Genomic DNA, 17,663 nt, shown 5'->3' with positions numbered 1-17,663 from the left:
TAATTTGGTGATAAACTACTGAACAACAGACCTGCAGCAGAGGAAACAAGCTCTGAAATGTCAAGGGGTCTTCCCAAGGTCACACAGGGTGAGTGATGGATAAGCTGATGTGATGTCAAACTTCGGGTGGCTTCCAGGTGCTGGTTTTGATAGGTACCTTCCCAAATATTAGTATATATGGCCCAAAGTATTACTATTTATGGCTCAGGTATTTTTTTATGGAGTGATGAGAATAAGTGAACTCAGGAATTAGTAAATAAATTCTTCTGTACTCAGACAAAAATCATTATGATCACGTAATCATTTAACAAACGAGGAGACCTTGACTCCACCTAGGACACAGCTACTGGAGAGGAACGCCATGGAGGCGGACGCGCCATCACCCGCCACGTGGGGCCAGCTGCTCGGCCAAAGCCCTGCCTTCCCAGGGGCTGTGAGCCTCGTGGTTTGGGAGCACATCCTCCCCTGAGGCCCCCACCCTGTGGACACGTTCATCCTGAGCCTGACAGCGCGGAGCATTCCTGGCTCTCTGGACAACCCAGGAGGGTGTCTCTGGGTGCCTGAAGGCAGATAACTCGGGGTGGGGGGAGGCGTCTCCTGATACATGACCCTAAGAGAGTCTTCCCGCCCCTGTTTGTTATCTGCTTTTACAGCAGATCCATCCACCTGCTTGAACTGTCTTCACATTTCCTTTCCTCTGAGTTGGTTTTCTGCCTCTAGGGAACAGAGCTATGGTGGATGATGGAGACGCAGGTGTTATATTTCTAACAAGCACCTGACAAGGTTTGGGAATCCTTTGATTATCTTGTTAGGTCTGTCTTCAGAATAGGAAACACAAAACTACAGAATCTGTTGATACAAACCTTCCTTTCATTATCTTCATAAAGCTTTTCATCTTCTTTTTCCTATTGTTAAAAAAATAAATACAGCAATCAACTATCTGCAAGAAGGATATTGTCAAATACATCCTTAATCTCCCAAACTCCTCTCACCTTCCTGGTTGGGTCAAATTCTTTCTTGTTATAAATATCACGCAGCAGTTGGGTCTAAGCCTTGACTATCCTGGCTACCACTGCTGGGATCCTCTTTCCCTTCCATTTGGTCAAGCACTACCCCTTCCCCACTCTAAACTCTTCATTTTTGTGTGCACCTTGTTACATATTTTTATACAAAGTACAGAATATTATATGCTCAGTTGCACCTTGATTTTTTTCACTTAACATGACATTCCGGAGCCCCCAACCTCAGTACACATGTGTCTGTCTTATTGTTTTATAGCTGCAGTGTTTTCCATTGTATGGATGAAGCATAAATTAATCAACCAACCCCACAGGATGAATATCTCACTTGTTTCTATTTCTTGTTATTTATGAGTATATCTGTGGGATATTCCTAGCTATGGAAATGACGGTTTAAAAACATGTGCAGGTTTAATTTTCATAGGAAGAGCAAAATTCCCTTACCAAAAGGCTGTACCATTTACCTTTGACCCTGTTAAGAAGCATTTCATCACCCTGCATCATCCCAGCCCTGGACACCATCAACCTGATTTTTAAAACAAACTCACCATTTCTTGTTTGTATTTCTTTAAATAGAATAAAGTGGATATATTTTCTTACATCTTTCACTGATTTGTATTCTTCTCTGTGAATTTCCTACCTGTCTCATTTGCCTTTCTTTTATGGGATTATATTAATGACTTAATGAACTCTTTGTAAATTAAGAACATTTGCCTTGCAAATAGTTTCTTCCATATTTTGGCTGACTTTTGGCTTTATGGTATTTTCCAAAGAGGATTTAATTTTCACATAGAGAAAGGTCAAGGCTTCGGTGACTTCTTAAGACGTAGTCTCTGGAGACTGACTGAATATCTGGCTTCATTTTTAGTTCTCTCTGTTGGGAATCACTTCTTGGCCCCAGCTTTATCACAGCCCTGCCTCGAGGCCAACCATACAGTAGTCATCTACTGTGCTCAGGTTCTTGATCAGATTCAAGACCAGTTACTCCTGCATGCTGAGCGATGTGAGAGTTGTTAAGAATATAGTAAAATAAAGTCTCTCTTCACAAAACTTACTCTGTCAGAGGACACAGGAGAAGCACTCAAATAACTCTAAGAAGAGCCACCGTGTGATTCAGATGGTGTAAGAAACAAAGAAAATACCACAGTGGGTCACAGGGGGAGAGCTACCGCCTCCTGCCGAAGGATCCAGAAAGCTTAGTGAGGATGTTGGGTTTAGTAAGGAGCCTTGGAGGGCGGGAGAAACTTGAAATGGCACTGATGAGGTTGTTGTTCAGATACAACTTGTCCAGCTCTTTGTGACCCATGGACTGTAGCACGCCAGGCCTCCCTGTTATGTCCATCGAGTAGGTGGTACCATCCAACCATCTCATCCTCTGTCATCCCCTTCTCCTCTTGCCTTCAATCTCTCCCAGCATCAGGGTCTTTTCCAATGAGCTGGCTCTTCGAATCAAGTGGCCAAAAGGCAGTAGAAAGTGCCATAATAACCTCCATGGACAGCACCCAAAATATCAATGTCAACCTCTCTCCCTCCCCACTTCATGGATACACAAAATAACCCAGGACATTTTTAAACAGATAACCTTTTTGCAGGCAGGAAAAACTTTAAAAAAAATCAATTAAAAGGTTGATAACCCATATCTCAGAGTTAGATATAAAGGCTTAGAGTCCCAGAGGCTGGACAACCCATGCAAACCTGCCTGCAGATCACTCTGAACTCTTCCCAGGGTGCAGAATTCCTGCCAGGCCGGAGAGCCCCAAATACATGGTCTGTGACTTCATCTTCACATTCCTTTGGAAAGTGACTGAATCTTTGATAAACTCTTAGACAATGTTTTACAAACTTAGCAGGCAGCACTCATGAAGTCCTGCTTCCACGCGAAGTACCTTACAATGGATGGATCCAAACAAATCAGCCACGAGCAGGGCTGGAGAGATTGCAGCCCATCTCGATTCTGACAGTTCTCAGAGACCCAATTTAATTAAAAACATGTGTCAGGAACGCAGTTTGAAATAAATAAAGAGGGAAAGTACACACATCATCTTTATAAATTCACAGAAGAGTTTTCCAAATTAGCTAATTAACATTGATAAGATCCCAACTTTTTAAGAAGGAAAATATTATTACAGTGTCAGATGTGGGCAAAGTTGTCCTGACTGTAACTAACACATTTAAAGCGTCCTGAGGATGTAGCTGTGCAACACTGCAAACGTATTTCACATCCCTGAACTTAATGAGTGTGATGAACTAAGTACACTAAAATAAAGTCAAAACAGCAAATCTTATGCTATATATTAACATGCTTTATCCTAAAAAATTTCAACTAAATGAAACAGAAACACTTGTGATCCAATATCAGAAATACGTATTTCTAAACATTGTTCATCAGTTCAGTTCAGTTGCTCAGTTGTGTCTGATTCTTTGCGACCCCATGGACTGCAGCACACCAGGCCTCCCTGTCCATCACCAACTCCTGGAGTTTACTCAAATTCATGTCCATCACGTTCGTGATGCTATCCAACCATCTCATCCTCTGTCATCCCCTTCTCCTCCTGCCCTCAATCTTTCCCAGAATCAGGGTCTTTTCCAATGAGTCAGCTCTTCACATCAGGTGGCCAAAGTATTGGCGTTTCAGCTTCAGCATCAGTCCTTCCAATGAATATTCAGGACTGATTTCCTTTAGGATGGATTGGCTGGATCTCATTGCAGTGCAAGGGACTCTCAAGAGTCTTCTCCAACACCACAGTTCAAAAGCATCAATTCTTCGGTGCTCAACTTTGTTTATAGTCCAACTCTCACATCCATTCATGACTATTGGAAAAACCATAGCTTTGACTAGACAGACCTTTGTTGGTAAAGTAATATCTCTGCTTTTTAATATGCTGTCTAGGTTGGCCATAGCTTTTCTTGTGTTTTGTTCATAACAATATGCTATCCTACAGCTTGGCACGGTCATTACCATTTTATCCCAGGATCACACACTTTGGTTTAAGCAACTGAGTCACAGACAACGCAAAGCAATTCCATAGAATTTATGAAGCTCCTACTGTGTATAAGACACTGTCCTAGACACCGTGAAGGACGCATATCAGCCCCTCAGGATTTCACAATCAGTTTGGGGAGGGTGATCAAGCCAGAAACCACATGCCTAAGAAACCTATATATCCAAGGTCGAATAAACATCACAAGATCGATTTTTCAAATGAACAGACAAATGCAATGCCAAGAGAAACCCCAGTCCACCGAGAGCAGATAGATCACACAGCCTCTTGGCCAAGAAGAGTGGAGTATTATTTCTTTTCATTAGCGTTACTAGCTACTGCAATGCTTATACAATGCTTGCTCTCTCTGTGATCCCATAAGAATGTGCAGGGCTGGCAACCTGCAACCTCAGAGGCCTTTCACACCAGTGGGGTTTTTGATCGTCTTGTGCTGGAGCCAAGATGAGTCGTGTGCACTTGTCAGGACTGAAACATCCGGCAGCCTCGCACTTGAGTAAGCCAGCACCCAGCCCTACAGAGCACCCGTCCTGGAAGCCCGGTGTGGGGAGTGTCCCCTCCAAGGAGCGGGACGCAGCCAGCCCACTCCCTGGGGAGGAGAAGAGACCGACTGTAGAGCATTTGAAACTGGGTTCAGAGCCCAGCATCCTGCTTCCTGACTGCCAGTGTGGTAGACTCGCTCACATCTCTCCATCTCGCTGGTTTTGAGTCTATAAAGGGGCTGACACCACCTGGAAGAGTGACGTGTGGGTGAGCTGGGATGCGAGTCCCAGCACTGTGCCCGCCCTCCGGGCAGAGCTCCGTGGAGATGCGTCGGCCCCATCCAGCCCTTCTGCCCGACTTAAGTCATCCTGTTTGGGCAAGAGAAGGAGGCTTGGAAACTCCTTATCACCTTCCTGCCCCAAAGCTCAGGTCCTTAGCCCAGATACGTACAAACGAGGTGCTTGTGTTTGCCATCACTCCAGTGATACTGCTGGCATTGAGAAAGTCACTTTGACACATGCTAAGAAATTGTCTCCTGACTGAAGTCAGCTGCTAATACACAAGACACCCCCAGAGGCCCGAGGAGATGTATCTACAGAACAAGTCAGTAAGGGAGAGATGAATTCTGACAGTGTGCAGACCTCCAGGTGATGGTATAAACTCAGTGCAGACGAAACCCTAATGCCATGTTCCCGTTAAACCATGACATTCCATTACTCCATGACTGGATCCTAACAGTGCCCTTTCCTCTAGGGCCCCAATACAAGCAGCGGACCCTTGGCCCCTGGTCACCCAGTGCCCTGGGACTGACGCCCTCCCATCCCAGACGCAGCCTTACACTCATCACCCACCGTGAGCATCCTTGTAAACACCCCCGACCTGCATTTGAAAGGCTTCCCTAAGCGTCTGGACACAGTGTGTCTTTCCCTGAATGCTGCCTCCTGGTCAGAAATAGTTAAGACTGTAAGGAAGGAAAAAGAATCAATTGAAAGATTATTCCCTCTAGCCGTCTGTTTCAGATCATAAACTTTCTCAGGTTGAAAAACCTGAACCAGCTTCCTGAGGACCCACATCCTTCCCCTTTCCATGATGGGCAGGAACCAGGGGCTGACTCCAGCTCCAGCACCCCGCAGTCCCCCACCTTGGAGTCACTGCTCCCCCTTCCCACGCGTGGAGCCTGGACACTGCGGGGCAAGTTTCAGAGCAGGAGACGGCCGCCTGCAGGGCCATCACACTGTGGATTGGTTCATATTCTGTCATCAGAACACACTTGGACTCGATACCCCACATGTGTTACACAATCTCCTGCCTGGGACCAAGAATTTAAGAACAAGAAGCCACCTTGAAAAAAAAATCTAGGGATAGAATTTTTAAAACAAATTCCCAAAATCTGTTTGTCAGCTCCATGAACTGTACATTTAAAGTGAATTTTGTCTTGAATGTTCTCACCACACACACATCTCTGTTAATCAGCTGGATTATGATGATCATTTCATAATCGATACATATATCAAGTTGTGCACCTTAAAAATAGACAGTTTTTAGTTGTCAAATATCTCTCGATTAAACAAGTCAAAACAGAAGGGCATCAGTTCTGTTTTCCCAGTGCACAGATTTCATACAGATCAGTCACATAATCTCACCACTTACTACAGGAAGAAACACGCTGCGTGCGTTGACGGCACATCCAAAGCATATGGACGGGAAACAGAGAAAACCCAATCCACACGGTGTGTTCTGAGCAAGCTCACGCGGCCACTGCAGAGCCTGTGCCACATGCAGCCTCAGCCAAGATGTCGTCACACCACACGGACACCCCACAAAACCGACGCCCAAGGTACTCGGAACAACGGAGCCTCCCCACACCCCCTGCCATGGCGCCCCTTCCCTTCCTCCCTTCTAAAGATGCCTCTTGAGAGTTGTTGGGGGAAAAGCTTTTCAGTCTGTGACTGGAAATACAGCAAAGGGCAATTAGGATTAGTGCAGAACCATGAACACTACGCCTGCAATTTCTGACACACGAGAGCCCGAGGTGAGTACAGCCTGCCTGGAAGACACACACTCTGGTCCAACAATTCTACCCTGGGTGAACTGGCTCTCAGACCCTTGTCCCATCCAACGGGAGACCCACCCAGCATGCTACAAGGATGAAGAGGGGCCCTACGGCCCCCCAGCTCAGGCTGGCCAGTACAAAAAGAACGAGAGTCAACTCACCCTGTTGCTTTCAAAATCAGACATGTGTCTGTGTGTCTCTTCAGTGTCTTTGACGATTTCGGCTGGTCTCTGGGGAGAAAAGACACCACATGCTGGATTTAGTCAGTCAACCTCGTCACGGTCCTTCCAAGCCACAAAGAGCGGGTGAAACCCTGTGACTGTCTGACGCTTGTACGGGCAGAGACAAAAGCCACCCTTTATCCCACAGAGGTTTCTTCCCACCCAGGATAGCACCTGCTCTGTGTTTTTACCTTTGACTGTGACAACGAATGCCCACCTCTGTAATAAAATTGTTGGGGAAAAATGTTAAGAGACACTGCAAATGCCTTTTAGGTAAAAAGGAGAGACTGGTCACTGCAGACCCTCTGCAATTCCTAGCGTACCCGTGGGGACCCCGAACCACCCTCCTCCGGGTCCAAGAGGCTGCCTGGCCCTGCTCCCTCCAAGGCTGTGGGCACACTACGCTGTGTGGGTACCTTCCTGGTGGTCACAGCTTGTTGGCAAAAGGCAACGAGCTGTTGCAGTCGGTGCCCTGGGGTCTCTCTCTGCTCTGGGAAAATTGTGTGTTCTGGGGTCAAAAATCAAAGGCTCCCCCGGGGGCTTCTGGGGCAGACGAGGGCCTCCCAAAGTCAGTCAGCCAGGAGAGTCCAACCCCTGGTGCTCCCATGACCTCAGAGGCAGAAAGGGCACGTGGTCAAGTGCACTCTGGCCTTTGAGGCCTCTGCCTGGACAGGTCGCGTGTCATTGGGGACAGCAGGTCATATAGCCACACCCGACTTAAAGTGAGTGGACGAGTGGCTGGACTGATGCTAGCGCTGAGCCCCGAGGGCCCAACAGCTCCTGCCAGCTGATCCTGGACATGCAGCCCTTGGCTTTGGCTCCTGTGTAGGAGCCCGGCCTCGAGGTCAGCCCCTGGCCAGCTCATCTGTCCCCTCCTCTCCTCCCGGGGCCACGCGGGGCTTCACCTCCCTCCTCTGTGAAGCCAGGAGGACGGGAATGGTGAGCGAGGGTCCCCGGCGCACCAGGCCCTGTATGGGACACTTCCACGCCGAGTGCACGATGTCTCTCGGGGCCCAGGCCGACCGGCTTGGTGACATCACCTGACTGCAGGGACAGGAGGCTGAACCTGAGAGCAGGAAGCTAGGAAGGGACAGATCCCTGGTTCCCGACCACGTGGTCTGAAGACACCACTCATCCTGTCTTTCCAGCAGTGATTCCTAGGAGCTTCCCACCTGCCAGGCCCTCTCCTGGGAAGAGGGGCTACACAAGTAAGCAATGCAGACCATCCCATTGGTGTGGAGCTGGCAGCTTAGCCAGGGGGAAAAGACAGGAACCAAAACAATGACAAGATGGAGTATGCAGTCACAAATAACTGGTCAGAAGGTCCTGGTGGCAGGAGAGTCTTGGGGGAAAGATGGGCAGGAAAATGTGAGGCGCAGGATCTGAAGGGTGTTAACCGCAGGAGGCAAAGAACATTCTAGAGGGACCAGGGAGAGCTCAGGGGAGGGGCCGGGGACGTGGCCAGGCAGGGGGAGGGACCACCCACCCCGTCCACAGGCAGCTCCACACGCACGTCTGGGGCCTCCTTGACTTCCGGGGCTCCTTGGGTCTCCTGGTTAGGAGTCTGGGCTTTAAACACGTCACCATCTGGAGGAAAATAACACAGTGTTTTCAAGCTGACGTGCACTGCACCTTTTCTGACCCAAACCAGAGTTACAGCTCAGCATTCTCAGAGCCTCCTGTGTCGTTGTCAGCCAGCCTGGTCCAGGGGCGGCAGGCCCTGCACGCCACCTCCCTCCCCACTGCCCCGGTTCTGCTTCAGTTCAGGCGCTGGACTTGGGGTCCCTCCACACCTGTACTGTGTCCACAAAGGTCCCGGACGCTGGGAGTCCGGGTCATCCGTGTGTCCCACAGCTCACGGGCCTCAGGCCAGAGACAGATGCAGTGAGCATTCAGTAAGAGTGTATCTGGCTCCCTCAGTCAGAAACAAGTGCAAAGCAACCGCCAGAGATGATCAGAGTTTAAGAGCAGTGCTAACAACAGCAGTGACAGCAGCACGAATGACGGTGGTGCCAGTGGCGCCAACAGTCACAGTCACAGCCACACTGGCAGCAGCGCTGACAGCAGTGGCCAGCAGCACCAACAGTCACAGTCACAGTCACACTGGCAGCAGCGCTGACAGCAGTGGCCAGCAGCACCAACAGTCACAGTCACAGTCACACTGGCAGCAGCGCTGACAGCAGTGGCCAGCAGAGACCAACAGTCACAGTCACAGCCACACTGGCAGCAGCACTGACAGCAGTGGCCAGCAGCACCAACAGTCACAGTCACAGCCACACTGGCAGCAGCGTTGACAGCAGTGGCCAGCAGAGACCAACAGTCACAGTCACAGCCACACTGGCAGCAGCGCTGACAGCAGTGGCCAGTAGAGACCAACAGTCACAGTCACAGCCACACTGGCAGCAGCGCTGACAGCAGTGGCCAGTAGAGACCAACAGTCACAGTCACAGCCACACTGGCAGCAGCGCTGACAGCAGTGGCCAGTAGAGGCCAACAGTCACAGTCACAGCCACACTGGCAGCAGCGCTGACAGCAGTGGCCAGTAGAGACCAACAGTCACAGTCACAGCCACACTGGCAGCAGCGCTGACAGCAGTGGCCAGTAGAGGCCAACAGTCACAGTCACACTGGCAGCAGCGCTGACAGCAGGGGCCAGCAGAGACCAACAGTCACAGTCACAGCCACACTGGCAGCAGCGCTGACAGCAGTGGCCAGCAGAGACCAACAGTCACAGTCACAGCCACACTGGCAGCAGCGCTGACAGCAGGGGCCAGCAGAGGCCAACAGTCACAGTCACACTGGCAGCAGCGCTGACAGCAGGGGCCAGCAGAGACCAACAGTCACAGTCACAGCCACACTGGCAGCAGCGCTGACAGCAGTGGCCAGCAGAGACCAACAGTCACAGTCACAGCCACACTGGCAGCAGCGCTGACAGCAGGGGCCAGCAGAGGCCAACAGTCACAGTCACAGCCACACTGGCAGCAGCGCTGACAGCAGGGGCCAGCAGAGGCCAACAGTCACAGTCACAGCCACACTGGCAGCAGCGCTGACAGCAGTGGCCAGTAGAGACCAACAGTCACAGCCACACTGGCAGCAGCGCTGACAGCAGTGGCCAGTAGAGACCAACAGTCACAGTCACACTGGCAGCAGCGCTGACAGCAGTGGCCAGCAGAGACCAACAGTCACAGTCACAGTCACACTGGCAGCAGCGCTGACAGCAGGGGCCAGCAGAGGCCAACAGTCACAGTCACAGCCACACTGGCAGCAGCGCTGACAGCAGTGGCCAGCAGAGGCCAACAGTCACAGTCACAGCCACACTAACAGCAGCGCTGACAGCAGGGGCCAGCAGAGGCCAACAGTCACAGTCATAGCCACACTGGCAGCAGCGCTGACAGCAGTGGCCAGCAGAGGCCAACAGTCACAGTCACAGCCACACTAACAGCAGCACTGACAGCAGTGGCCAGCAGAGGCCAACAGTCACAGTCACAGTCACACTGGCAGCAGCGTTGACAGCAGTGGCCAGCAGAGACCAACAGTCACAGTCACAGCCACACTGGCAGCAGCGCTGACAGCAGTGGCCAGTAGAGACCAACAGTCACAGTCACAGCCACACTGGCAGCAGCGCTGACAGCAGTGGCCAGTAGAGACCAACAGTCACAGTCACAGCCACACTGGCAGCAGCGCTGACAGCAGTGGCCAGTAGAGGCCAACAGTCACAGTCACAGCCACACTGGCAGCAGCGCTGACAGCAGTGGCCAGCAGAGACCAACAGTCACAGTCACAGCCACACTGGCAGCAGCGCTGACAGCAGTGGCCAGTAGAGGCCAACAGTCACAGTCACAGCCACACTGGCAGCAGCGCTGACAGCAGTGGCCAGTAGAGACCAACAGTCACAGTCACACTGGCAGCAGCGCTGACAGCAGTGGCCAGCAGAGACCAACAGTCACAGTCACAGTCACACTGGCAGCAGCGCTGACAGCAGGGGCCAGCAGAGGCCAACAGTCACAGTCATAGTCACACTGGCAGCAGCGCTGACAGCAGTGGCCAGCAGAGGCCAACAGTCACAGTCACAGCCACACTAACAGCAGCGCTGACAGCAGGGGCCAGCAGAGGCCAACAGTCACAGTCACAGCCACACTGGCAGCAGCGCTGACAGCAGTGGCCAGTAGAGACCAACAGTCACAGTCACACTGGCAGCAGCGCTGACAGCAGGGGCCAGCAGAGACCAACAGTCACAGTCACAGTCACACTGGCAGCAGCGCTGACAGCAGTGGCCAGCAGAGACCAACAGTCACAGTCACAGTCACACTGGCAGCAGCGCTGACAGCAGGGGCCAGCAGAGGCCAACAGTCACAGTCACAGTCACACTGGCAGCAGCGCTGACAGCAGTGGCCAGCAGAGGCCAACAGTCACAGTCACAGCCACACTGGCAGCAGCGCTGACAGCAGTGGCCAGCAGAGGCCAACAGTCACAGTCACAGCCACACTAACAGCAGCGCTGACAGCAGGGGCCAGCAGAGACCAACAGTCACAGTCACAGTCACACTGGCAGCAGCGCTGACAGCAGGGGCCAGCAGAGGCCAACAGTCACAGTCACAGCCACACTGGCAGCAGCGCTGACAGCAGTGGCCAGCAGAGACCAACAGTCACAGTCACACTGGCAGCAGCGCTGACAGCAGTGGCCAGCAGCACCAACAGTCACAGTCACAGTCACACTGGCAGCAGCGCTGACAGCAGTGGCCAGCAGAGACCAACAGTCACAGTCACAGCCACACTGGCAGCAGCACTGACAGCAGTGGCCAGCAGCACCAACAGTCACAGTCACAGCCACACTGGCAGCAGCGTTGACAGCAGTGGCCAGCAGAGACCAACAGTCACAGTCACAGCCACACTGGCAGCAGCGCTGACAGCAGTGGCCAGTAGAGACCAACAGTCACAGTCACAGCCACACTGGCAGCAGCGCTGACAGCAGTGGCCAGTAGAGGCCAACAGTCACAGTCACAGCCACACTGGCAGCAGCGCTGACAGCAGTGGCCAGCAGAGACCAACAGTCACAGTCACAGCCACACTGGCAGCAGCGCTGACAGCAGTGGCCAGTAGAGGCCAACAGTCACAGTCACAGCCACACTGGCAGCAGCGCTGACAGCAGTGGCCAGTAGAGACCAACAGTCACAGTCACACTGGCAGCAGCGCTGACAGCAGTGGCCAGCAGAGACCAACAGTCACAGTCACAGTCACACTGGCAGCAGCGCTGACAGCAGGGGCCAGCAGAGGCCAACAGTCACAGTCATAGTCACACTGGCAGCAGCGCTGACAGCAGTGGCCAGCAGAGGCCAACAGTCACAGTCACAGCCACACTAACAGCAGCGCTGACAGCAGTGGCCAGCAGAGGCCAACAGTCACAGTCACAGTCACACTGGCAGCAGCGCTGACAGCAGTGGCCAGTAGAGACCAACAGTCACAGTCATAGTCACACTGGCAGCAGCGCTGACAGCAGTGGCCAGCAGAGACCAACAGTCACAGTCACAGTCACACTGGCAGCAGCGCTGACAGCAGGGGCCAGCAGAGGCCAACAGTCACAGTCACAGCCACACTGGCAGCAGCGCTGACAGCAGTGGCCAGCAGAGGCCAACAGTCACAGTCACAGCCACACTGGCAGCAGCGCTGACAGCAGTGGCCAGCAGAGGCCAACAGTCACAGTCACAGCCACACTAACAGCAGCGCTGACAGCAGGGGCCAGCAGAGGCCAACAGTCACAGTCACAGCCACACTGGCAGCAGCGCTGACAGCAGTGGCCAGTAGAGACCAACAGTCACAGTCACACTGGCAGCAGCGCTGACAGCAGGGGCCAGCAGAGACCAACAGTCACAGTCACAGTCACACTGGCAGCAGCGCTGACAGCAGTGGCCAGCAGAGACCAACAGTCACAGTCACAGCCACACTGGCAGCAGCGCTGACAGCAGGGGCCAGCAGAGGCCAACAGTCACAGTCATAGTCACACTGGCAGCAGCGCTGACAGCAGTGGCCAGTAGAGACCAACAGTCACAGTCACAGCCACACTGGCAGCAGCGCTGACAGCAGGGGCCAGCAGAGGCCAACAGTCACAGTCACAGCCACACTGGCAGCAGCGCTGACAGCAGTGGCCAGTAGAGACCAACAGTCACAGCCACACTGGCAGCAGCGCTGACAGCAGTGGCCAGTAGAGACCAACAGTCACAGTCACACTGGCAGCAGCGCTGACAGCAGTGGCCAGCAGAGACCAACAGTCACAGTCACAGTCACACTGGCAGCAGCGCTGACAGCAGGGGCCAGCAGAGGCCAACAGTCACAGTCACAGCCACACTGGCAGCAGCGCTGACAGCAGTGGCCAGCAGAGGCCAACAGTCACAGTCACAGCCACACTAACAGCAGCGCTGACAGCAGGGGCCAGCAGAGGCCAACAGTCACAGTCATAGCCACACTGGCAGCAGCGCTGACAGCAGTGGCCAGCAGAGGCCAACAGTCACAGTCACAGCCACACTAACAGCAGCACTGACAGCAGTGGCCAGCAGAGGCCAACAGTCACAGTCACAGTCACACTGGCAGCAGCGCTGACAGCAGTGGCCAGTAGAGACCAACAGTCACAGTCACAGCCACACTGGCAGCAGCGCTGACAGCAGTGGCCAGTAGAGACCAACAGTCACAGTCACACTGGCAGCAGCGCTGACAGCAGTGGCCAGCAGAGACCAACAGTCACAGTCACAGTCACACTGGCAGCAGCGCTGACAGCAGGGGCCAGCAGAGGCCAACAGTCACAGTCACAGCCACACTAACAGCAGCGCTGACAGCAGTGGCCAGCAGAGACCAACAGTCACAGTCACAGTCACACTGGCAGCAGCGCTGACAGCAGGGGCCAGCAGAGGCCAACAGTCACAGTCATAGTCACACTGGCAGCAGCGCTGACAGCAGTGGCCAGTAGAGACCAACAGTCACAGTCACACTGGCAGCAGCGCTGACAGCAGTGGCCAGCAGAGGCCAACAGTCACAGTCACAGTCACACTGGCAGCAGCGCTGACAGCAGTGGCCAGCAGAGGCCAACAGTCACAGTCACAGCCACACTGGCAGCAGCGCTGACAGCAGTGGCCAGCAGAGGCCAACAGTCACAGTCACAGCCACACTAACAGCAGCACTGACAGCAGTGGCCAGCAGAGGCCAACAGTCACAGTCACAGTCACACTGGCAGCAGCGCTGACAGCAGTGGCCAGCAGAGGCCAACAGTCACAGTCACAGCCACACTAACAGCAGCACTGACAGCAGTGGCCAGCAGAGGCCAACAGTCACAGTCATAGTCACACTGGCAGCAGCGCTGACAGCAGTGGCCAGCAGAGGCCAACAGTCACAGTCACAGCCACACTGGCAGCAGCGCTGACAGCAGTGGCCAGCAGAGGCCAACAGTCACAGTCACAGCCACACTAACAGCAGCACTGACAGCAGTGGCCAGCAGAGGCCAACAGTCACAGTCACAGTCACACTGGCAGCAGCGCTGACAGCAGTGGCCAGCAGAGGCCAACAGTCACAGTCACAGTCACACTGGCAGCAGCGCTGACAGCAGTGGCCAGCAGAGGCCAACAGTCACAGTCACAGCCACACTGGCAGCAGCGCTGACAGCAGGGGCCAGCAGAGGCCAACAGTCACAGTCACAGCCACACTGGCAGCAGCGCTGACAGCAGTGGCCAGCAGAGGCCAACAGTCACAGTCACAGCCACACTGGCAGCAGCACTGACAGCAGTGGCCAGCAGCAGCAACAGCATGAGCAGTGACCACAGGAGCACTAGTGGTGTCAGTTGCAGCAACAGTCCTAAAAACAGCAGTGGGGCTGGAAGCAGCATATTTTAAATTATCCCCTTTTAAAATCACTTCTCAAAGTGAGTCTTTTAAAAGTCTCTCATACTCCAAACAGTTCAGGTGGCTTTTATGCTCACATTTCCCTCAAAAGGTTGACATGCTTGTTGGCTGTTTTCTGTGTCAACGGCCCTTCAGGGACAACATGCCCACCCTAACGTCCAGAGAGACAACGGAGTGAGTTCTAAGTCCTGTGTTAATCTTGGGCTTCTTGACAGGAGAAGCCCACTGTCCTCAACCGAGGAGTTTTGTTTTTTCACTCCCTTCACCACGGCCCTACCCGATAACCGATGTATTAATAAATCGGACAGTTACAGTCAGGATTTTAAATCAGATCGTTGTCAGTCACATCTCTGCAGGGTAAAATTGGTCTGTAAAAGCACATTCTCAACCCAGCAGCTTTCTGCATCGCCAGCAGCCACGTGGAATTTCACCTCACCTGCCCCACTCTGGATTAAATCCTCTGCCTTTGGTTTCTTTTTTCCTTCTTTGGCATGAAACACAGAATCCTGTGTTTTGGGTGAAACGCTGTCCTGTTTACGAGTGTCTTTCACCTTGGGATCCTCCTAAGGTACAAATGGAGAATAAAAAGCACATTAGGATGGATGCGTACTGTCCATCTAATCGGTTATTTTGAGAAGAGCCAGGGAAAGTGCACACTCAGGTGATTTCTGGGAGAGGACCCAGGTACCCCCAAGAGGCCCCCATCTTGCACCATCTGGACCATGCTGTCTCCTACATTTCTCTTCTGTAAAGTGGCAAAAATACTCCTCTCCCTCCTTCGAGGAACACCAGGGGAAGCACCTTGGCAGGAAGGGAAGCGGTTCTCTTCCCAAATGAAGGGGCCGTGCGCCTGGCGGAGGAGGGCCTCCCAGGAGGGTGTGCATGGGGCGGGGGGCAGGTCTGCAGGGGTCGCTGGGGCTCTAGAGACACTCCTGCCAGCCTCCGAAAAAGTGCTTCAGCAATGACCACCCAACGATCGCCCCTGGAACCTCAGGGCGGGATGGAGCCCCTCCAATGAAAAAAACAACGCCTGGCAGTTGTGTCGGGTTACACCTGAGGGGAACTCAGATTTCTTAAAAAAAAAAAAAACACCAACTATAAACTATAATAACAAAGCATAACCAGATCACAGTGTGAGATGAACTCAATCTGAGCACCACTCCAATTCTACCCCATCGTTACATACAACCTTACATTCCACCCTTTACATACAAACCATCTTTTTTAGTTCTCCTTTATTCCTCTTTACTGAAGTATTTGGAAGTGAATACAGGTAAAACTATATAGACAGATACTTCTCGTGAGTTCTCTATGTCACTTAAGAAAATGTCAAACTGATTAAAAAAAGAAAGAAAATGTCAAACTAAAAACAACTACCTTGCACCATTTATATACGGCACTGTGTATTATGCAAACCACTAGGGGTTTCTTCCTTGTGGAAATTAAAAGTGAAAATAGTCCTTCGACCACATATAAGCACCATGCAAAATCTTTCTACCTATTTTAGGAGGCTTTCCTGCAAGTTGAAACTGTGTTCATAAGTAGAGGAAGCAAGGCCTTGGCAGAACTGGTTTTAGAGACAGAAATGGTATATGATGTTTGTGTCTTGGAGGCAGCTGGAGGCTGGGATTTAGAAAACTTGCTTGGTTCTTCCTGGAATGACTCACATCTCCTTGTCACAAGCATTTTCCATCTTTGGTCTCTAAGATAAAGACATCATATATTGAGCTTATTATCTCTGAAATAGCACTCAAAGGACAGTGATAAGGAAATATTGCCCCCCCTCATTACGAGGGCACAAAGGCAGAGACAATGCTGAATGAAGAGACCAAAGCAACACACACTCATTGAGGTCAGACGCCTGCTCCCGCCACCCCAGGAGTTCCCAGGGCAGTGGGGTGGCAGGTGAAGGCGCATACAAGTCCTATCTACACTACTGGGTGGTTCCGACATTAGAAACAGAAGCCCCTGCAGAACTGCAGGACGGTTACCTCGTTCAAGAAACAGGCCTTGACACAGACTTCTAGCTAATCCACCATCCACACTCCAATTTGGTCTCCATACCATGACATGCTCCGTGGACCCTAACTCGACCACAGACCCAGCCCAGAAAAACAGCAAAATATTTACACAATTCTGCTTTCAATTTCCTTCATCTTTCTTCCTGTTAAAAGTATTTTTGGAAAATAAACCTAAGACAAACTGAGCTTATTACCCTGCAGTGTCTTGAGAAATAATATATCCCGCAGAGCTGCCATCCATCAGTCCAGAGAATTCCATGGGCTGTATAGGCCAGAACACTGGAGTGGGGAGCCGTTCCCTCCTCCAGGGGATCTTCCCAACCCAGGGATCGAACCCAGATCTCCCACATTGCAAGCAGATTCTTTCCCATCTGAGCCACCAGGGAATCCCATGAATACTGGAGTTGGTAGCCTATCCCTTCTCCAGGGGATCTTCCCAACCCAGGAATCAAATTGGGGTCTCCTGCATTGCAGGTGGATTCTTTACCAGCAGAGCTATCAGGGAAGCCCAAAGTGAAAGCATTAGTCGCTCAGTCATATCCGACTCTTTGTGCCCCACGCACTGTAGCCCACCAGGCTCCTCAGTCCATGGGGATTCTCCAGACAAGAATACTGGAGTGGGGTTGCCATTTCCTTCTCCAGGGGATTTTCCCGACCCAGGAATCGAACCCGGGTCTCCTGCATTGCAGGTGGATTCTTTACCTACTGAGCTATGAGGGAAGCCCTCCTATTAAAAGCATTTTTGGAAAATAAGCCTGAGGAACACTGCACTTACTACTCTGTGGTGTTTTGAGAAAGAATATTTTCCTGCAGAGCTGCCATAACCAATCCAGCTATTTTAATGCCACTGCAACGGATCATCCAACACATGAAACACAGCCTCCGAAGGTCACCTGGGACGGACGAGACTGGGTCCAATTGACGAACGCAACAACCAGTTCTGAGGCAACCCATCCTCAGGTAGAAACCTACACGCCTCCTGGAG

General features: G+C 52.2%; 1 protein-coding gene across 1 annotated transcript in view; it reads right to left on the bottom strand.

Annotated features, from left to right (window-relative positions):
- Positions 1–491: 491 nt before the first annotated feature.
- DCDC2C (doublecortin domain containing 2C) overlaps positions 492–17,663 on the bottom strand; it is a 49,669-nt gene continuing 32,497 nt past the window's right edge. Inside the window, exons 7-11 of the mRNA XM_061163225.1 lie at positions 15,094–15,220; positions 8,262–8,362; positions 6,716–6,784; positions 864–905; positions 492–560 (exon numbers count right to left, since the gene is read on the bottom strand). Coding sequence (XP_061019208.1) covers positions 492–560; positions 864–905; positions 6,716–6,784; positions 8,262–8,362; positions 15,094–15,220 — 408 coding nt within the window. The remainder of the gene's footprint in view (positions 561–863; positions 906–6,715; positions 6,785–8,261; positions 8,363–15,093; positions 15,221–17,663) is intronic.

This window comes from Dama dama, chromosome 16 (assembly GCF_033118175.1).
Source record: "Dama dama isolate Ldn47 chromosome 16, ASM3311817v1, whole genome shotgun sequence".
NCBI lineage: Eukaryota > Metazoa > Chordata > Mammalia > Artiodactyla > Cervidae > Dama > Dama dama.
This window is presented reverse-complemented; position numbering and strand designations above follow the sequence as displayed.